The 22,946-nt window shown below is 41.9% G+C and overlaps 1 protein-coding gene across 7 annotated transcripts in view; it reads right to left on the minus strand.

Moving 5' to 3' along the window:
• AKAP9 (A-kinase anchoring protein 9) overlaps positions 1 to 22,946 on the minus strand; it is a 377,557-nt gene that overhangs the window by 261,396 nt on the left and 93,215 nt on the right. For all 7 annotated transcript variants that reach the window (XM_073629643.1, XM_073629641.1, XM_073629642.1 and 4 more), the window contains 5 exons: positions 20,035 to 20,190; positions 17,063 to 17,260; positions 8,687 to 11,035; positions 7,019 to 7,232; positions 2,990 to 3,069 (listed from right to left, as the gene is read on the minus strand). In XM_073629643.1, coding sequence (XP_073485744.1) covers positions 2,990 to 3,069; positions 7,019 to 7,232; positions 8,687 to 11,035; positions 17,063 to 17,260; positions 20,035 to 20,190 — 2,997 coding nt within the window. The remainder of the gene's footprint in view (positions 1 to 2,989; positions 3,070 to 7,018; positions 7,233 to 8,686; positions 11,036 to 17,062; positions 17,261 to 20,034; positions 20,191 to 22,946) is intronic.

Genomic DNA, 22,946 nt, shown 5'->3' on the forward strand with positions numbered 1-22,946 from the left:
TAATTGGTGGGTCTTATCTCCCATACAGAGTAAGTTAGTCACTTTAATTTGGCCAGAGAAGGTTTGAATCTCAGCCGATTAAGCAGGCACCCGCTGAGTTTTGAACCATGTATGCGCAGGCTGAATGTACCCAAGTTAATTGATTGATCAACTTGGGTACAATCAGCCTGCCGGATTTTACACGCGATTATTGCTAGCGGCTGTTAGACCCGCTAGCAATAAACACTGTGTTCTCCTGGCGGGGGAGAACACAATAGCTCCACGGGAGGGTGCAGGTGGTTGCGGCAAAGACATTCGCTCCATCCCATCTATGGCCTTAGATGTATACCTTTTTGTTTTGTTTGGTGTTGGTTCACTCTATTAAATGCTTCTCATTATGATTTGTCCCCTTTCTCCCTTTTATTTTCCTTCTGCATTTGTGGTCTACTCTTCTGTATGTGCTTTAGGGGCTGGTTCACATTTTTAGGGGTCGTTAATACTTTGTCATCTCTCATCTTACTTAGTGTCTTGTTTTTAATCTTTGTTTTTTGGATTTTCTTTTCTCATCTGACACTCTGTTTGGAGCAGTTCAGTTATTTTTCTATTCCTCCCTGCATAGTGGGGTCTCAGTTGCACCTACTGGTTGTTTTCCACGCCTGTTAGCAAAACGCTTAATTTTTCTTTCACATTTGAGGTTACAGCCATTCACTTTGCAAGTATTCTTCCAGATCCATTATGGAGATTGGCCCTAGTGTCACGAGATGTATGCTGCTGCTTGATCATCTCTGCTTTGTTATGATGTTGCTAAATAGCATTGTTTGTATTTGAATTGCTGATTTGTGCATTTTATGGTTTTGGATACCTATGTAAAAGTTTTTAACATGTACTTGTTTTAAATAAAAATTGCATTGATTTAAACATTGAATTTTCTTCTTTATGGTGTACCTCATATAAGTTCCTTGGGCATTTTTTTTTTCTCGTATGAGCCAGTTCATAAATTTCGGGACTGAGCTATGTCTCACCCATGCACTTAAACCAGTGTCTAGATGTTGAAAGGGTGCAATGTACACCAAGGACAGCATTAGCAAATAGCATATGTTTTAAGAAGAGGCCTAAAATGTGTGATAAGTTTACAGTTTTAAATCTCTAATCTATAGGGTGTGAATATTTTTGTAGGCACATAAAGAAACTAGGATAATGTGTTGTGAATGAACAATAAATGCAATTGATTTTTACTTCTTCTGAGTGGCCAATGTTATAAAGTTTTGTAACATTCCTCTCTTTATAAATACAGCAAATTTACTGAAGTGCAATAACATTTCGAAATTCCTATTATTTTTTATCATACAGTACAGAACACAGGAATCAATTCACAAATGGAAGGTCCTCAAGCATTAAATCGAGGGGTGGGCAACAAACCAGCTAAATAGCAGCAACAGGCCCACAGGAAAAAGGGACAGAGAAGAACAAACAGCAGCAGAAGCACCCTGCAGCAAGTGACAGCAGAAGTTTAACCTGCTTACAATCGCCCCATGCAGATATAATAGGGTAGGGCGGCCACTCGGCACCAGAGAACATACTAAGTATGTGATCTGGCACTTCTAGGTCTGGGGTGCCCACGCGCACCGCCAGCGCCCCACTCCCACTGCGATTCTACAATCAGTGGGTTCCGCCGGGGACCCTCCGATCATTCGGGAGATAGTGAGAATGGTGGTCTGCCTATGTAAACAACAAGACCACTGTTCTGTGACAAGAGAAGGCAGCGATCTTGTGTTTCTGCTGAGCAGATACACAGATCTCTGTCTTCCCACAGTGCAACCAACCCCCACACAGTTAGAAAGCACTCCCAGGGAACACAGTTATCCCTTTGATCACCCATGATGTTAACCCTTTCCCTGCCAGTGTCATCAGTACAGTGACAGTGCATATTTTTTTAGCACAGATCACTGTATTAGTGTCACTGGTCCCCAAAAAGTGTCAAAAGTGTCAGTTAGGAGTCTGATTTGTCTGCCGCAATATCACAGTCCGGCTATAAGTCCCTGATAGCCACCATTATTAGTAAAAAATAAATAAATCTATCCCATAGTTTGTAGACGCTATAACTTTTGCGCAAACCAATCATTATAAGCTTATTGGGATTTTTTTTACCAAAAATATGTAGCAGAATATATATTGGTCTAAATTAATGAAGAAATTCGATATTTAAAATTTTTTTATTGGGTATGTTTTATAGCAGAAAGTAAAAAATATTGTTTTTTTCCAAAATTGTCGATCTTTTTTTTTTTTTGCTTATAGTGCAAAATATAAAAACTGCAGAGGTGATCAAATACCACCAAAAGAAAGCTCTATTTGTGGGGGAAAAAAAAAGACATGAATTTTATTTGGATACAGCGTCGCATGAAATTGTCAGTTAAAGTAACGCAGTGCCGTATCGCAAAAAATGGCCTGGTCATGAAGGGGGGTAAACCTTCCAGAGCTGAAGTGGTTAAAGGGTAACTCCACTTTCTGGGTAGGGGGGGGGGGTATCAAATAAAACAAAACAAAAATAATACAGTGTATACAACTGCTACACAAATCATATTGTAATTGAATGTTATTAAAAATGACCTTTCCTTTTCAATCTGCAGCTCTGTCATTTTCTGTAAAATGCAATATGACTACTTGAAGGCGTTCTGTAAACAGAACGCCCCCCAGAAACATAATTTCCTGCTTGTGCGATTGGCTCACTGATTTTCCCAGAAGTCTGCACTAAGATACAAGTCAATAAAATATATATCTATATACACACACACACACACACACACACATATACATATATATATATATATATATATATATACACACATATATATATATATATATATATATATATATATATACACCCCCATGGTCTATGAATCGATTCTGGTGTGTAGATGTAACATTTAATATACTCCATCCCACCTCCGATAATGAATGGAGAGGACACATTTCACAGACTAGACAATGGCTATTTAGCATAATAGCAAACCTGAATGATATCAGCGCTTTCATCGCAGACTCTCTTCATCAGCCTTTGTGTTAGATCCTGACAAGAAGCTTCCTCACACCCTGCAGAAACATGAATGATAAATGCAGATTGTACACAGAACAATCAAGACACAGGGGAAGTGAGCTATGAAGATTGGAAGAAAAACACTCTGTCATTTCATCAGATATGAAAGTAGGATTTGTCAGATTGCATTGTTTGGGGCTGCTGCATCTCTTTTCATAAAAAGCTATTTAGAACAATGTTATTTGCCAGTTCACAAACAATTATTATGAAGAAGCAGCAAACATCTGTAACATTTAAATTCTGCTAAAGTAACCGAATAATAGAAATATGTACACAAAACTATAATAAGAAAATCCTAGTAGTAGAAAGGCCTGTGTTGAGGGACTTTAAAGAGGAGGTCCAGCGCTTTACAAATCATTCATTCATTCATTCCTTCAGAAAAAAAAAAAAAGTCAGCAGCTACAAATTCTGCACTCCTCTCCACCCTTGTCTCTTCTCTGGGATCATCCGGCTCAGCGCTCAGCCTGCCAGGGTCTTGATGACATCAGGACTCTGGATCAGTGGAGTGTGGGGGTGCAGACACTTTGTACATCGCTGTAGCAGAGGGGAGGAGTGAAAGATCAGGACAAACGAGTGACCATTTGCCACACAGAGGATTCCCATCATAGAAGTTCATGAGTGTCACCTTCTCGGTCCACACCCGAGGCTGGGGTTACACAGCCACATGCCTGCTTGATCTCCCGAAAAGAGATCTAAGGAGTCGGTAAGGGGCCATCTTTTTACATAGGTGGAGGAGCTTTTCTATCATCACTGAATCCCGGGTGATTTAACCATATGCCATACACCATTCGGATGCTCACCACTCTCTCCCTGGCATAAATCTTGCTCTTACATGAACTGTACACTTTTGTGCACTTTGCATTTTGGACTTTACGTTGTTTATTAACAATTTTGTTTTTGGTTATTATTGTGTGGGTCATATTATCACTGTTATAACTCACGTACAGAAATTTACATTGTACTTTTCAGGATGTATTCACTATCTCATTTGTTTTATGTCACTTATTGCAGCGCAGCCTTTTAATTTTGATTTGTACAACAAATGGATGTGTCTCACATTGCATGGTTGCAGCTTGTTCACATATAATTTTTTACCTGGGGATAGCGCAGTAATTTTTTTCAGCTTACAATACAAATTCTGTAGCTGCTGACTTTTAATATAAGGACACTTACCTGTCCAGGGAGCCCGCGATGTAAGCACCCCAGACGATTTTTCCATTGGTTCTCTAGTGCTGCCGCCACCATTTCTTCTACGGGAAATTGGCAGTGAAGCCTTGCGGCATGCGTGAAGTGCTTTCTGAATGGCCTTCTTTTTGAATGGAATGGCCTGGCGGCGGGGGAAGGAGGAGGGAGAGCCGGTCACATGACCGTAGATTAGACATGTGCAATTAGTTTTGTTAGGAATTAGTCTTTTAACGAATTTCATATTTGTTAATTCGGAAATATCCGAATTAACAAAAACCCGTTTAACAAATTTATTTGAATATTCGTAGACTTGAAAACCCGAAAATTTGAAAATCTGAAATAATAGCTAACTGATAATAACTTAACTATTACTAACTAGTAAATTATAGGTATTGGAATTTCCTTTCAAATTTGGCTGTTAGTGAACGTATCAAATTTGAAAGGAAATGCCAATGCCTAAAATTTAATAGTTACCGTATTTATCGGCGTATAACACGCACCGGCGTATAACACGCACCCCAATTTAGGAGGGAATTTTAAGGAAAAAAAAACTTTTAGGAGGGAAGTTGAAGGGAAAAAAACTTACATTTAAATGCCCATCATTGCAGCCTTCTCAGTGCAGCCTTGCCCCAGTGCAGCCTTGTCAGTGCAGCCTTGTCAGTGCAGCCATGTCAGTGCAGCCATGTCAGTGCAGCCATGTCAGTGCAGCCTTCCCCAGTGCAGCCTTCCCCAGTGCAGCCTTCCCCAGTGCAGCCTTCCCCAGTGCAGCCTTCCCCAGTGCAGCCTTCCCCAGTGCAGCCTTCCCCAGTGCAGCCTTGCCCCAGTGCAGCCTTGCCCCAGTGCAGCCTTGCCCCAGTGCAGCCTTGCCCCAGTGCAGCCTTGCCCCAGTGCAGCCTTGCCCCAGTGCAGCCTTGCCCCAGTGCAGCCTTGCCCCAGTGCAGCCTTGCCCCAGTGCAGCCTTGCCCCAGTGCAGCCTTCGATCAACGGTCCCTGCTCCCTGTGCTTCAAAATCGCCGACCGCGATTTGAAAATGGCGCCGCCGGCGCCGAAATACACAGAGCCGGTCCTCGGCTCTTTCCGGCGGCTCTCGTTTACTTTCGGCTCCACTCGTAGTCCCGAGCGGAGCTATCCGAGTAGGTTCGGATAGCTCCGCTCGGGACTACGAGTGGAGCCGAAAGTAAACGAGAGCCGCCGGAAAGAGCCGGGGACCGGCTCTGTGTATTTCGGCGCCGGCGGCGCCATTTTCAAATCGCGGTCGGCGATTTTGAAATTTTGACAGCTCAGGATCGCAGGGTATCGGCGTATAACACGCACCTGCGACTTTCCCCTGATTTTAAGGGGAAAAAAGTGCGTGTTATACGCCGATAAATACGGTAGTTATTATTAGTTAGTCCTTCAAATTTTCGGATTTACGATTTTCAAATGTATGAATTGCGATCATAACGAATGACCTAAAAAATGAAAAAACAAAACAAAAAAGACATCGAACAAATTTTTTCGTCAGTGCACATGTCTACCGCCAATCGGCGCTATAAAATAAGGTTTTTATCTGCGGATTTTTTAGAAAAACACATACAGTGGGGCACAGCATTTATTATAACAGAGGGGATTGTAGTAACAACATTAAGTGGTTTTACAACCACTTTAAAGCGGAATTAAACCCTCCTATCCTTACTGCCAAGGAAGCTGCTTCTGTTTGAACTGAAACTGCCATGGTGCTGCACATGTGATTAATTATGACACCAGCTATTTGATGGTTTCACAGTTTGGTTGAAGACACTATTAAATCAAACAGTTTTTTTGAAACCAGTAAATTGATGGGTTTAGTTCCGCTTTATGATTTACAGCTGGAACTTTGAGGCTTCAGAAAAATGGCAGTCTCCAGTAAGAAGAAACAGGAGCAATGCTGGAGGCAATTTACAGCACACACTATTCAGGTAGCATAATTATTAAATGTACAATGTAGGTTCTTTGCTAAAGAACATTATTTTTATCACGTTGTTATGGGCAAAGTCCTGCTTTAAAGCGGAGTTCTGCTGAAAAAAAAAATAAAAATAAAAGTCAGCAGCTACAAATACTGCAGCTGCTGACTTTTAATATAAGGACACTTACCTGCCCAGGGCGCTCGCGATGTCCTCACCCGAAGCCGATCTGTCCCTCGGCTCCCGGGTGGAGGCACCGGCATCGTCGGTAAGGGAGTCAGGTAGTGAAGCCTTGTGGCTTCACAGCCTGGTTCCCTACTGCGCATGCGCGAGTTGCGCTGCATGATCTCACTGGCCCCTGCTGTCTTCTGGGACCTGTGTGTCTCCCAGAAGACAGCGGGAGGGGACGGAGGAGGGGCCGGACATGGCGTAGATTGCTGTGGATACTGTGGCGATCTATGCCCGGAAGTGAAAATGTCAGGAAAGACCTACTAGAACAGCTGATATTTATTTGGGGTTAATCAGAGGCACATTAAATGATGGCAGGTATGTACCGACTTTTTACTTCCCTCCCCTAAAAGATTTCAGTTTGTTTTTCAATTGAGTTGTACAGTTTATAGGTCACATTAAAAAGGTGGAAAAAGTTCTGAAATGATTTATCTTTGTCTCATTTTTTTACATCACAGAAACCTGACATTTTACCAGGAGTGTGTAGACTTTTTAAATCCACTGTATATGAAGCCAGCAAAATAAATCCGTTTTGGCTGTACTGACCCTTTCATTAAAATCAATACAGGAATCAAGCCTATATACACCAGTACTCTCATGCAGGGGGTACCTGTGTGTTGTGGCTGTAGTCTCTCTAGCTCCCTCTGGTGTTGGTCCTGCAGTCCCCTTATCTTCTCCTCCTGATCTCTGAGAAGTGTCTCTCTGAGGTTGCACAGCTCACTCTTCTTTTCACTCTGGACATTTTCATTGATGAGCTTCAGATGAGCTTTGTTGATCTGAGTAAGGCTAATACGTTGTGCTTCCAGCTGCAGCACTGTATCAGCCTTCACACAAGACATATATTAAATAATATCTCAGTTTAATAACACATAACAAAATAGACACCACAATTTTTTTTTGTTTCCTTTACACGGTTTTTTCTTTACAGTACTGAAGAGAATATTTTAAGAATTATCAAATTTAGGATAATAGGATGCATGCCAAGTGATCCTACAGCAGCTGTCCCCTGAGCAACTCCCACTGACTGTGATGTTGTAATGCAGCCTTATCATCCTCTCTCCCGCCAATGTATTACATTGCATCACAACAAGGCCTGTCTTAACAAGACATGAACTTGGACCCAAGAAATACAATATCAATAATCTAGTTCATTCACCAATTGCATATCATAAATACTACTGACAAAGTTCCCTGACTTGAAAAATCAAATGTGTGATGAATGTAGGGGTAAGCATTAGGAGCCCTATTACACCTGAGCTGTTCATTCTATGTCTATGGGCACTCAACAGGTCTAAAAATGTGCCTGACCTCTGAGGATGGATATGGGGGATCCATTAGAAAAGGAGCACCCCCAAAACTTGCGCACAAGGCAACGTGCTTTACAACGAGTATGTGTACATTTGGATCTGCCTTAGGGACTTCCACTTATGTGTTGTGGGGCCATTCATCTTGAGTGGAACCTCTATGCACTAAAAGCAAAAGTTGAAGTATGCAAGTGGGAATGTTTGCTATGTACTTCTGAAGACCTACAGGTGAGAGAGATATCTCAAGATGGATGTCTCCAGTAAGATAATGTTCACTAGGAGCCTAAAGAACTGTAGTACACAGGATTGCAGTCTCTAATAAATAATGCACACCCCTCCTTATGCAATGGTACTATATAGTGCAACAAGATGGGTATAGTATACATGCACAGTATTTTACTTTTAGTAAGTATAAGGTCAAATACAATTCAACTAAGCATCCAAGTGTTTAGCTTAAATTTGAATTATAGGAAAAATGTGTTTTCATTTTGGCTAGAGTAAAGGAGAGTTATAAACCCTGTAAGGTTTATTTTTGACATCTGTGTCCTATTGGGGAGATATACCTTCACTTCCTGTCCTATAGCCAAAACAGAAAGTGAGAGGAAATCCCTGCAAATTAAGGAATTCTCTTGGGGCCCCTCAGGTCACCATAGCTAGTGTGTCCATTGGAACATTTCCCCACTATTACTTTTTTGGGGACAACACAAAATTTGTGATTTTCTTTTACTTTCACTTTCAACGATAATGATAAACAGGACAAATAGAGTGTGTGAATATCCCTAATAGGGGAACAGACGGCAGTAAAAACCGAGGGGTACTCTAATGCATCTCCACTCTATCCAAAAAAAAGGCTTTAGTTATGCTTTAAGATGCCATTCAAAAGGGATTCAGATTCAACTGGACAGACATGAGCAACATGCAATAGACTGTATACATGAACAGCAACAATCCACATGATATACCTCCTAACTTACCTTCTCCTGAAGAACTGTATCCAGTTTCTGCTGTAATTCTTTATTTTCCAAATGTGTTCTTTCTAAAATGAAAGATCCTTCTTCAAGTTTTCTAGTTAATTCATCAATTCTTTGAAGCAAAGATTCCCTTTCTATTAATATATTAACAGATTCCTGATTGGAACTGTAGGTTTGAGGTGATAAATGCACTTTAGTTGGATGGATAGTTTCCTCCATTAAACATTCTAGAGAATGAGAAGTATCATCTGATACAATCAGACTGCACTCTGTAGAGTGTTCTATATGAACTGGGATGTTGCCATCCCTATGGATTGGTTCACTGTCTAATTCTAGCACTACTTCCTCTATTTTAGTAGTGTCTCTTTCTACCCATAGCAATTTTACTTGCTCTTTTAACTGACTTATTTCATTCTGTTTTAACTGTAACTCCTCAGAGAGACTGGAAAGTTTCAAAGAAAGTTCTTGCTTGTCCCGTTGGGCAGTCTCTAGCTTTTCCATCAGTTCTGTAGTGTCCTTCTCTACAACCTCCGATCTGTCAGCTTTGACCAAGTTGGAAGCTCCAGAGACAATCAAGTGGGGCTCCTTCTGGGTACCCCGTTTTAACTTTACAATCTCATTATTAAGAGCATCTAACTTTGTTTTATACTCATCTTCAAGCTTAGCTTTGCTGTCTTCCACCTGTTCCTTCAATTTTACCAGACAGGAATATTCCTCTTTTAGCTCATTGTAGTTGACCTCAAAATTTTTCTCGGCAAAGGAGAATGTGTTCTTTTGACGTTCAATTTCTTCTCTCAGCTGATGTTCCAGGTTCCTGAGTTGTGCATTTTCTGAAGTCAGCAGTTCAATCATATTCTTTAGGTCAGAACTTTCAGAGTCTGTCAGATTTTCACAGTTTCCAGTGATGCGCTGTTTCAAGGCGTCGTATTGGTCTTTTAGAAGTCTATTGTCTGTCTCCAAAGATGCCACTTTTTGCTTTAGAGCGTCTTTTTCTATGACCTCTTTCTCAAGGGTCTCAATTCTTAGATGCAGCGCCTGAACCTCTTGCTCCATTGTTCCTTTTTCCTTTTCCTCTCTCCTCAAACACTCAAGCTCTTTTTGCAGCTCATTAATTTGCATCATCATTTGTTCTGAATTCGGATCATTGACAGACTGCAACAAGTCTTTCAATTTGGAGATTTCCAGCATCAAGTAATTCTGTTTGGTTATTAAGCTGTCTTTTTCCGACTGCATGGCAGTGATAGTCTGACTCGATTCTTGTTTCATCTGATCTATCTGCTGTTTGTATTGCACTTCTAAGTTATCTTTGAGATTCTCAATGTTGGTTCTGTGCTCTCGGGTTAAGTCCTCCTTGAGCTTTGTGAGTTCCTCTTCCTGGCTGAACAAGAAATGTGTTCTAAGTTTCTCTAATTCAGCTTCCTGAGATTCTGCCATCCTGTCCAACACCTCGTCCTTTTCTCTTTCCAGCATATCCAGTTTGATCTTATAATTGGTCACCTCGGCCTCATGTTTTGATTCTAATTCTTTGGTAAATTCATTGGCTGCGGCCAGTTCAGCTTTTAGATTGTCAATGGTGACGAACAAACTGCTGGCCTCGTTCAATTTGTTTTCCTTTTCGGTGAGGCTCTCCCTGGCTTTGTGCACCTGCTCCCTGGCATAGCTCAGATCCTGCAGCAGATCTTCAATTTGCATCTGTAGCTGCGATTTCTCCTTTGAAGCGGCCTGTAGTCTGTGAGAGAAATCCTCCTTCATTTTATCCCTCTGCTCATCAGATTGCTGCAATCTAGCATTTAATTCACTAATGATCACGTTTAGCTCATTGATCTGTTGCGTGGAGGTGCTGATGGCCGCCTGGCTCATTACACTGCTCACTTCTTGCCTGTGCTGGGCAAGCAGCCTCTCAGTCGCCAGCGTGTGTTGCTTGACCAATTCCTGCTTCATCTGTACAATCTCCTGCCCATGCACCTCGTCTAGCTCAGCCTGAAGCTGCTCCAGTTTCCTTTGTGTCTCTAATTCTATTCGCTGCAGAAGGCCTGCCTCTGACTGACTGTCTCTGTAATGCTTTTTCTGAAGGTCCTCCACAGTTCCCATTAACTGCTTGATTTCGTCGGAGGATCTCCTCTCCTTTTGTCTGGAGCTAGTCAGTTCTTCGGAAAGGTTGCTGATTTCCTGGCTCTTCTGGGTTAATTGCGCTTTCAGTTCATCGATGAATTTCTCGGATTCGGCGATCCTTTCTTTGAGTTCCAGGCTGTGGATTTCTTCATTGTGTATGGTTGATTTCAGACTATCAAGCAGCAAGTCCTTCTCGTTCAGCTTTTTTTCATAAGAGAATTCAAGTTCTTTTTTCTGCACCTTAAAGCAAAAGCAACAGTCTTAGGATAGGAGGCAACCAGATATTTAGATTATTATATTTTCTAGCTGGGACATACTGGGCCTCGTTTACATGAAAAAGTATGAAATACCCAATAACACCAAACAGTTTCAAAATGTAATTTTCACAGCAGACTTCTAATGTTTATGAAAAGCTGTATTTTATTGATTGATCAGATACGTATTTTATCAGATTTAAAACACCTAGTGGTTCCTCCAATCTCTCAGGGATTATATTATAAGTCCTATAAAAAATGTTCCTCCCTCTATACTTAATTATGCCTCTAAATGGGAACAAGACCTACAATGCACATTGGACCAAGCACAATGGGGTCAGATCTGGGCCACCACAAAATTATGCTCTTGCTACACACCACAGCAGTGGAAGCCAACTACAAAATGCCACTGAGGCGGTACATGGTTCCCACCAGGTTGATGCATGTCTCTATAGAATTTTCTCAGCACGGTTTCTGTGGCTGCCCCGAAAAAGCCTCCTTTTTACACAATTGGTGGACATGTCCAGTTGCACAATGCTTTTGGTGGTGGGTATAACAACTCCTACATACTCTTTTCCAACAAACTCTCACAATGAACACTTCAGAAGCCTTACCTCACGTGGAATTCCAGTCAATATGTAAATTTCGTCAATAATTAGTATATTAAATATGTTTAACTTTGACATTATACATTTTCAGGCTAGCTGACTGTCTAGCTTACAAAGCCTAATCTGAGCTAGACAATCAGCTGCCTTCTGTTTCTTACTGACAACAGTTTCTCTCTTCAGCTGAATTTGCCTGCTGTCATGCACTTCCTGAAACCATTGTCGGTCTTTTAGAGAAATCCAGTCTAGCTTTCATTAAATTGCACCTGTCCTGCCCAGTCCCACCCAGCACCGCCTCCATCCCTCCCAGCCTTGTCTCCCTCGTCATCCTATTACCACGGAAATGACACTGCTGGCGGGCTTGCAGGCGTCACTTCTTGCAGTCACGGCGCTAGCTTTCTTGGTAAATGCCCGCCGGCTAGCTATGTCACTTCTGATGATTGGTTGATTACTGCTTTTTGAGGATGAAGTCTTTCCTTCCACTTTAATTGTAAACCTGTGGAGCTGTCCAAAACCCAATTCGCTTTAATGACTCACGTTCTCTTAGCCGCTTAATTAGTCATAGCAAAAGCCTGGCTCACGTGATCTATTCCCTTTTCAGAGGTTATGCCCCAAATCCATTGGAATAATGAAAAGCTGACCGCAGGATTTTATATTACTATGCCTAAATTCCGTAAAATCTGGGACCCCTGGTTTAAAGCTTTCTGCTCTACCAACTTTGACCACACCTATTGGACCTTTAATCTTAGGGCATTCATACACACATGGTGCCTAACACTCCCCGGGCTGGCCCCCTTCCTTGTCTCCTTACTAACCTCCTTGATCCCCTAAACTATAACCTTCTCCCTACCCCTTCCAACCCCCACCACTTCCCACCCCCTTCTTTTCTTGCTTTTTAATACATAAATCTTATGTGCATTTCCATAGACCACTCGATACCGAACCCATTACATCCTTTCTGTTTCTAGCCCACCATTAGGATGGTTGGCCACGATGGGATGTTCTACTTTGGTTGCTAATTGCTTTAAAAGTCTCAATATATTATATCTTCAGCAGAATCTATTATTGTTAAACCAAAAACTGTGTTGTACACTTTGTTATTCCTGTTTTTGAGACTCAAAAATGATTGAGCAAGTAAAAAATGTTCCTACCTGAGTTGACAGGACGAGTTCACCCAAAACTGATATATTGTTTTTTGTTAGATGCTGGAGAGATAAGCCACCTGTGTTATGCCTCTCAGAGATTACTGGTGAGATCTCCCGAGTTCCTGAGGCAGCACACCGACTGTGCCTATTATAACAAAATCCTATGCTCCCCGCTGAATTTTGTATTCATTTTATATTATGGAGAGCGTCTTAGAAAGAGCTAGGACACACAACTCACAGGATGACAGCAACACAGTCAGTAATTATGGCAAGGAGATCTCGCTGTTGGAGTATCCTAGACCTGTAAGAAGCCAGGGGCTTCAAACAACTAAAATATGACCTTTTTTGGATCAATTTACTAATGTTTAGGGTCCGTTCACACTGCTCTGGACAGCCCTACACACTAAACTACAGTGGTTTAACTTGCAACCTTTGTCCATGCTGTCTGCAGTGAGCTGGAGGTAGGGGGCAGTGTGATGCGCGTTTCAGTGCACCAGCACAGTTCCTTTTCTTTTCTTACCAAATTTTTTTTAAATATTACATGCAATATTTAAAATGTGAGTTCACTACAGGAATTTACAACATAAGCATAGCATTGTGCTAATAATTTGTTGTACTTCGCTTTTAGACCCCTTTCACACTGGGGCGGTGGGTGCGTCGGCGGTAAAACGCCGCTATTTTTAGTGGCGATTTACCGCCAATTTTGCGGCGCTATTCGCCCGCTAGCAGGGCGCTTTTACCACCCCGCTAGCGGCCGAGAAAGGGTTAAAACCACCACAAAGCGCTGCTGCAGCGCTATGCCGAAGGTATAGCCGCGCTGCCCTATTGACTTCAATGGGCAGAAGTGGTGAAGGAGTGGCGTATACACACAACACATGCTTTAATTATCACTTTTGTTGTGAACGGACTACTTCTGAGATAGATACTGCATTAGTTCATTTAAAGCAAAAATGAATGCTTATTGATGCCTTTGGAGTGGAGTGACATTTAAAAAAAAAAAAAAAAACAATAGATGAAGAACAAGATAAGGTTGTTAAATAAGCAGCTTTATAAAATGACTAAATATAACCAATTTACCATATTCATCTCATTATTTTGGAGAACAGCTAAACACAGTCCACTACCAGACATTAAAAACTTCTTGGTTTGCTTTTTGGTTTTGGTTTTTTAGCACAATATACAGTAAATCAGCTGGGTGGAAAATTGTAGCCCATTCTTCATTGTTTTGCATTTAAGAATACCTCAAACCAAGAACAATTATGTAATAAAGTCATGTGAAACAGTAAAGTATACCTCCATAGAACTTAAGGACTTTTTCAAAAAATATGAAAGAGAAAACATGAGATCTTTGTTCAAATAGTGACTAAAGAGGATATACTTAAAAATAGCATATAAAATTGACATGACGTATTTATTCTCTTAATCTAAATTAAAGCTTAATATTTTTTTTGGAGTACATCCCCATACATGTAATGGTGAGTATCCCATTACCAGCAAGCAGTTGCATCTGCTAAACATTATCCCCGAAGTGTCCCCTTCACAGCCGCTGGATGCTGCACTGAGTGGCAATCTTCTGGCACTCTGAAGGTTAACAACACTGGCTACTACAGATTGTGCCGCCCATCCTGTACCCTTTCGCCCTCTCTGCCATTCACAGAACTCTTACTGATATTGTTCCACAATGCTTCACGTTCTGTGAATAGAGGAGGAGCAGTCAAATGACAGAATCTCACCCAACACTCATTCACAGAACCCAATACATGTTGGGAGAGTAGAATTGCGGGCAGTGTGAATGGTGGAGAGGGCAGAAGGGAGCGGGCAATCGGTGAATCTCAGTAGCAGTCACTGCTGTTAAGGTGTATGTAAACTCTATCTATACAATGCTATAATTTTCTTTCTTTTGATCAACTTACTATACCATTAAAAGTGTTTTATTACTGTATCTTTTTCAACCAGTGCAAAAAAAAAAAATAAATAAATAAAAGCTGATCATCCAACTAGAAATCTTGTGAGCTGGTAACTTCATGTGTTCTCTGCTTCTGGACTGATAACTGTTATCATTGTGCCCAGTTAACACCATGGACTACAATATACCTCCCCTGGTCACGGGGGAAAAGAGAAAGGTGTTCTTTAGTCCCGACTCACTGTTATGCCACCTAACACACTATCTTTCCTAGGTTGATAATACCGCACAGTACGGTTGTCACTCTAGGACAGGGGTGTCAAGCTGGCGGCCCTCCAACTGTTGCAGGACTACTAGACCCATCATGCCTCTGCCTGTGGGAGTTATGCTTGTAACTGTCAGCCTTGCAATGCTTCATGGGACTTGTAGTTTTGCAACAGCTGGAGGGCTGTCAGTTTGACACCCCTGCTCTACGGGAAGAAGTGTGCAAATTTGTAGCTTCTCCTCTACTGTTTACTTTTATTTTATCAGGACTACATATCCTATGGTACCTTGCTGACTACAAGCAGTGTATTCTGCCTCCTGAACTTCTCCTCTCAGCTCCTCGTTTAGAAGCAGAAGGAAAGAGAGAGGTAGGGGAGAGGGGGAAGAGAGGCAGGGGAGAGGGGGAAGAGAGGCAGGGGAGAGGGGGAAGAGAGGCAGGGGAGAGGGGGAAGAGAGGCAGGGGAGAGGGGGAAGAGAGGCAGGGGAGAGGGGGAAGAGAGGCAGGGGAGAGGGGGAAGCAAGGCAGGGGAGAGGGAGAAGAGAGGCAGGGGAGAGGGGGAAGAGAGGCAGGGGAGAGGGAGAAGAGAGGCAGGGAGGAGAAGTGGGGGAGAGGGGAGGCGGGGTATAAGGGGGGGGCGGGAGAGAGGGGGGCAGGGTGGAGGGGAAGGGAGAGGGTATAATAATGGCAAATCGTGTCAGTGTTTGATAAGCGTTTTTTTTTTTCATTCTTGGATATACATTTGTTATAAAGAAAATTAATAAAGAAATTGGAAAAAAAAAAAAATAAATGTAATATCACAAGCATGAAGAAAAAAAAGAAGCAGACTCTGTGAAATGTGTGCCATAGCAGTGCCTACTCCCAGAACAGTGAATGTGTCACAGAATTCAAGGAAAGAAATGTGTGGAGATCTTCATGAAGTAGGTTTACAAACTTCAAAATTGTTCAGATTAATAGTAATAGGCTAGAAATAATGGAAATGCAATGTGGAAGTGGATATACGATTTTAGAATCAAAACTTTTTTTTAACTTAACCACTTGCCGACCGCCAACAGTACATTTACTGCTCGTAGGCGCCCCCCCTTGGGCGGGCAGCGGCACAATCTGCAATTGCTGTGTCCACCGGACATTACGGATTACGGTACTTGGTATCGGTTCGCTGTGAGTGGCCCAGCTACCACGTGATCTCTGTGCAATCACATACCACATAGTAAACAGTAGTCATGAATGGAATCCATTCATGACATCAATGTTTACTAATGTGTGTGATCTGTGACTGGTCACCAGTGATCACATGGTACCTGGGCCAATCACAGCACCCTGTACCATGTGATAGCTGTGGGCTAATCACAGTATCACAATAGTAAACAATGAGTCATGAATGAAAGCCATTCATGACAGTTCAACAATTGCTGTTACATTAATCATCACTGTAACAAGCAATCACAGTGTAAATTGTACATCCATTCAGCACTGTGCCCAGCTGCAGCTCTTCTCTCCCCTCTCTCTCAGGCTTCACTGAAAGCAGCAGGAGCCACTGGCTCCCGCTGCTGTCAGTCAAATACTGAAAGTAAGGAGAGGGGAGTGGGGACGAGCTGCGCTGTGTCTCTGGACACACACAGCCCGGCTCGGAAGCACACCCACACTTGTATCCTCAGAGCACACAGCTTGCTATGGGGCACACACAGGATCGGAGGAGCAGATAGTGCTGGCGAGAAACCTCCAGAAGAGGAGGTAAGGGGCTGCTCTGTGCAAAACCATTGCACAGAGCAGACAAGTATAAACTTCTTTTTTATTTTAATTTTGACTTTACAACTGCTTTAGGTTGTGACCATGGATACACTTTAGATGATAGGCACTTTAGTTGTTTTCAATAGAATTGAACCCACGGTGCTTTAGCAAACTAAACGTAATTCAGTTAAGGTTTACATTTACTTTTAAAAATTTACATTCAAATTTTGCTAAAGCCCAATCTAAATAAAACTGGCACAAAGCATAAAGGTTAGAGAAAAAAAAAATCTTATGCAGGTCAACTTTAAGCTCTGCCAAAGCTAACAATAGCGCTGCAGTGAACTGCTTCTGGTTGCATGGTACACACCTGCTGAACCTCATGAACCTGATCTTGCAGTGATGTGACCTGGGCACGAAAGTCCTCAATCTCCTTCTGGCACAGCCTCAGTCGGTGGTCACGCTCCTCCAGCTGCTGCTGGTAAGTAATGATCTGCTGTTTAGAGTGAAGGAGATCGACGGCTGTACTTGAGTGACTTGTGTTCCTCAGCGTCTCGCTGGCCTGCAGCTGCAAACAGAACACATAAGGCGGTTGAAATGCTTCAGTAGATGTTGTGTAAATTTAGTTTTTGGTACGACTTTAATTCAAAGGGAAACTGTAATTTGCTCATTCGGGGCAAAGTTTTAGGCATCATCGATAGCTCGCCCCCTCCACTGCTGGTATGTACCTTTTCTTTGCCGTCATGCTGTATGGTTTGCCCTCTGGGACCATGTGAATTACCAACACTTTCCAATACCGGAAGCATGTGACTCTCTCGGTTTCGATACCAAATAAAATGAAAGTGTCATTTTTTTATTTCTATATTGTTTTAAAGGCTCTAAAGGCTCAAAGTTTTTTTACTGCCATGCATTCTATGCATGAAGGTAAAAAAAACCTTAAGTGTGCAGCAGACCCCAGCCCCCCTAATACCTGAGCTACATCTTGATCCAGCAATGTGCACAAGGCTCTCAGTGCACGCTCCCTCCTCATTGGCAAGGACAGCCAATTGATTAGTGATTGTGATTGCTGTCAATCACAGTGAGCCAATGAGGGGGGGGGGGGCTGAGCCAAGCTGCAAAGTGGGAGGGGCTAGGAGTGCAGCCGAGGGACCAGAGAGAAGGAGGATCGGGGCTGTTCTGTGCAATGGTTTTGCATGGTGCGCAATGACATTTTAATGTGATCCAACCATAGCATTTGATATTTTGCACTACAGCATTTGATTTTTACAAGTTTTATGTCTTATACTATACTGTATGTATTTCAGAAGCGCAACACCTATTTAACACTTTCATTTTAATTAGTGTGGGATCATAAACAGTGGTAGCCGCCGCTGATTGTTGTAGCACAGGATCACTTTCATAAACCATAGTCCACAGTCTATCTCTAAAGCAAGCAAAAGAGGGTAGCGACATTCCTACATACAATGGGACCGTGGAAAATGAACATAGCCACCTTTAACAGAAAGTCAGATCACAGCAACAAATCAAAGGAATTTAAAGATTTGAAGGAAACTGGGAGCAACAGAAGGGGCTTTTTAAAAACAAGAATACATGCTTGAATAGATTATTTTTTGTCCTAAACCAGAGTTTAGTATCACTTTAATGTTTAGCTCCATCTGACGGAAGAAGAGGTGAAGTAGAGCTGCAATTATGCTGGAAGGGTGACAAGGGGTGCAGAATTTCATATAATAAACACATGACTCAGACCTGCAAGCAATTACATGCAGAGGAGAAGAGGTGGTCTATTAGGAATCCTGCAACTGTAAGTAAGATTTTTGTTTTTAATGGGAACACTTGACACAAGCAATGCTTACAAAAGTTATTTAACCCCTTGTCTACCATTTTACAAATGTCCTGGTGTTCAAGAGGTTAAAACAGGCTCATGCAGTCATGAGCTTGGGATTTTTTATTTTTTTTTAATCAGCTCCTAACTTTTATGTAAAAGTGATCTCGGCGGCTATAGGGTCGTCAGGATCACTTTTACAGTACCATGAAAGTGATGTTCCATTATGCTAGCCTGGGCCTAGTACTATAGCACAGACTACTACTCACATATCAGTACATGATCAACTTTATGTGCTGCAGTACAGACTTGCCCACTGACACCTCAAGAACAATAGATGGAAAACTTATAATGTCAGCAGACCAGCCAGAAAACAGTTTGATTTAAGGTGTATATTATTTTTCTTTTTCTTAAAGTGTTATTTCACTTTTTTTTTCTGAAAATTTGTGAACACCGTACACCTTCCCCACCCCCGGTCCCCGCTGTACTTAACTCTGTGTGGGTAATAAGCTGTCAGCGCCCATGCAGCCAGTGTAGCAATCTGGGTATCTGAAATACCCATGCTTTTCCCTCTTCTTTCTGCATGGCCTCTGCAACAGATCAGAGCAACTCTGATTGGTCAGCGCTGGCACAGAGAATAGCTCGGATCCAGGGATTTCAAATCTCCAGACCGATACATCAGCTGAGTGGGCATTGAAAGCTCATCGCCCACTGAGGTAAGTAAAATGGGGACCGGGGGAGGGGGTGTAGAGTGTTCCCCTTTTCTGAAACCTACACAGTTATAGAGTCTACAAACTATGGGATGGATTTATGGACTTTTATTTATTTTTTATTGTTTTTACTGGTAATGGTGGCAATCTGCGATTTTAAGCGGGTCTGTGACATTGCGGCGGACAAATCTGACCCCAAGTGGCACTTTTTGGGGACCAGTGATTTTATTACATTGATCAGTGCTAAAAAAAATGCACTGATCAATGTTTAAATGACACTGGCAGGGAAGGGGTTAACACTAGGGGGCGATCAAGGGGTTGTGTTCCCTGGCTGTGTTCTAACTGTGAGGGGGATGGGCATATTGGGAAAACACAGAGACTGCTTTTCCTGATCACTAGGAACTAGATTTCAGTATTGTCTCTTGTCAAAACAGGGATCCGCCTTGTTTACATAGGCAGATCCACGTTCTGCCTCTCTGTACCACGATCGCAAGTTGCCGGCAGACAACCAGTCCGCCAGGCGCGAGCATCCACTGTATCTCATGCACAGACTGACATCCAGGTACGTCAGTTTGCACGGCCGAGCCGCCTTGCCACAGTATATATGTGGAAGGTGGTCGGCAAGTGGTTAAATAGGTGTGAAGCTGTTTTGTCTCTTAAAAAGACTGGATATGGGCTTCAATAGAGCTATGTTAGCAGATGCCACAAAATCAAAAAGGTAAATTGTAAATATGGAATATCCACTACAATAATAAGTAATGTCCGTTATATAACTGTTAAAGTATGTGATCTATAAAAGGGACATCTTACATGTTGGAACTGAATCTTCAGCTTCTGGCTTTGCTCGGTCAGTTCCAGAAACTCCCTCATGATGTCATCTTTCTCCTTCCTGGCTTGCTGGAGGTTGGTAGTAAGCTGTGTGATGATGCCGTCTCTCTGTTTTATGGCAGTCTCAAACTCCTGGAGCTGTAGAATAGATCACACAAGAGATGCCAAGTTACAATTTTTAAGCAAACAAGTGAGGTCTTCCAGTGAGGAAAAAAAAAACTATGAATGGTGCGCTGTGCAAAGTTTTCAGCATACGGGTAATTTGTTCATTGCCATTTCTGCTTCAGAAGGCAAAGAGTTGAAAACCTCACACAAAAATACCCTCGCTAGTCAAACACAAGTCTGGAATAGCATGATTAAATGGCTTAAAAGTATGTCAAGGCAAAAAAAAAAAAGAAAAACTATACAGTTTATATGTAGTACATCTGATATATATGCACATTTCCCGGTTTTTATTCCTGTTAAAGATCCTGCAAGTACAGAAAAATACCTGGTGATTTGCCAGAAATGCATTCGGCTCCCAAGTCCTACTCTGGGCCGACAACACAGAGCATTTTTGTGGACTGAGAAGTGTCAGCTCTGCCCGATGTCTTTTATTAAACTACTGAACCTCTCCCACAATCAGATCCCTACAGCAAAAAATGGCAAATTATTTTGTATTCCAAGATAAGAACTAGGAGGTCTCTTTGATATAACACAAGAAGTGTGGAGGGATAATTTTCCTTCCTACCAAGCTGTGAAACAAATTTGTAAAAAATATCTTTATTATGTTTTGATGTTACATAGTTGGTAAGGGTGAAAAAAGCCACAAGTCCAACCTGTGTGTGAAATTATGTGATTTTGGAATATAGCAAATAACCCATATTGAATGGTGTCATACTACTATTTTGATGGTTTTATAAGAATCAAATAAATGGATGAAATGTTAACATTCGATATGTGTGCATCATATTAATAGGCACCTTCAAAGTCCCATATTTGGTAAAGTCTTTGGCATCATCCCCAAGCAATATTTCAGGTCTAGAGTTCCCAGGATACTCTTGAAGGTATGTAAAAGTACATCGGGGTTGATTTACTAAACCTGGAGGGTGCAAAATCTTTCCCGATCTGTGCAGCCGCGGATGGTCACTGCCTGTGATTAGCGCTGCGCAGTGTGAGCTTCCTGGCAGCCGCGGGCACGTGAACTTGAGAACACGCCTGAAGCCTATCCTTAGTGTCTGCCATGCCTACTGATACTGAACCTTCCCATTCTTCAAGTATGCCAACGTAGTGTCACCCTTAAAATCTGCTCTATCAGTTTTTTCAAAAGTTTACTTCTTTCCAATAAATGTGCAGCCTAAGCCAATTAAACAGTCCTATTACTGCTATGCAAATTTAGACTTCTGGCTGACAGCAGAGATGTCATCGCCCTCTATAACTGCTATACCTGGCTACCAACAATAACAGAGAGCAGTGTTACAGGACTATAACGGGAAGGGCAGAGATGTCTATAACTGACAGCCTGGCTTCACCTTTTCTGGGCTGTGCAAGAGGCAAGATGGCAGCCCCCATTGGTAGAATAGTCAAGTCTCAGAAAACAGAATTAGGCAAGGTTTTTTATTGTACCGGTGACCTGTTTATCAGCTGAATAGTTCAAATTTAGCCATGGATTCCATAAAGAATGACAAAGGAAAAGGTTACTTTAAAGTGGAACTTTAGTCAGAAAATTAAGTTCTGCTAAATCACTTCAGGCTGGTCCCTTTTGCAGGTATAGTGATGTAAAACATTAAAAAAAGGTTCCTATGCTGTCTAAAATCAAGTCAAATCGCTGTCTCATCCTGTTCTGCACATGCTCACTTGCTCTCCATTTTTAGGCACCACCAAATTTGTAGAGGCCAATCTGCTGACAGCCTTAAAGGGTAATTAAACCCTCCTATCCTTTAAGCCCCTTTCACACATGCTATCCATTTGTCCGTTTTTTATCCATCCGTTGACAGAGGAAAAAAAAAACGGACATCAATGCATCTCTATGGATGACCATCCATTTACATCCGCCATCATCTTTTTTTTTAAACTGATCAAAGCTCTAATTTTTCTTCCGCTAAAAAAATGGATCGGACGAAAAACAGCTGTAAACTGACAAATCGTCAGTTTTTTAACCGTTTTCGCATTGGTAGTGGATGTAAAAAGATTGATGAAAAACTGATGAGCACAGATGAAAAAATGATGAAAAATGGATGAGAACTTCATCCATTTTGACGTGACTGAACTGATGAAATGGACGGTCCACATGTGTCAAAGGGGCCTTACATCCAAGGAAGCTTCTTCTGTTTGAACTGCAACTGCCATGGGGCTGCACATGTGATCAGTTATGACACCAACCATTTGATAATTTGACAGTTTAGTTCAGGACGCAATAAAATCAAACTGTTTTTCGAAACTGGTAAATCAAAGGGTTTAGTTCCGCTTTATGATTTACAGCTGGGGCTTTGGGCTTCAGCAAGAAGAAACAGGAACATTGCTGGAGGCAATTTACAGCTCATACTATTTGGTGGCATAATTATTAATGTGGAATGTATGTTCCTTACTAAAGAACATTATTTTTTATGAAGTTGTTTTGGGTCAAATTCCACTTTAAAGTGAAACTAAACCCATTGATTTAACAGTTTAAAAAAAACAGTTACATTCTGGCACAGGCTGGGAATGTAACTCTCCCATTTGCTTGAAGTCTCAACCAAACTGTCCAACCAAACTGTCCAAGACATCAAATCTCTGGTGTCATAACTGGTCACACGTCCAGCTTCAAGGCAGTTGAATATCAAACAGAGGCCAGAACGGCAACTTCCTTGGCTGGAAACAATAAAGGGATTTAGTTCCGCTTTATGGTGGACATGGGCTCTCTATAGAGAACTACC

The sequence above is a fragment of the Aquarana catesbeiana genome, linkage group LG05, assembly GCF_042186555.1.
Source record: "Aquarana catesbeiana isolate 2022-GZ linkage group LG05, ASM4218655v1, whole genome shotgun sequence".
NCBI classification, from domain to species: Eukaryota; Metazoa; Chordata; class Amphibia; order Anura; family Ranidae; genus Aquarana; species Aquarana catesbeiana.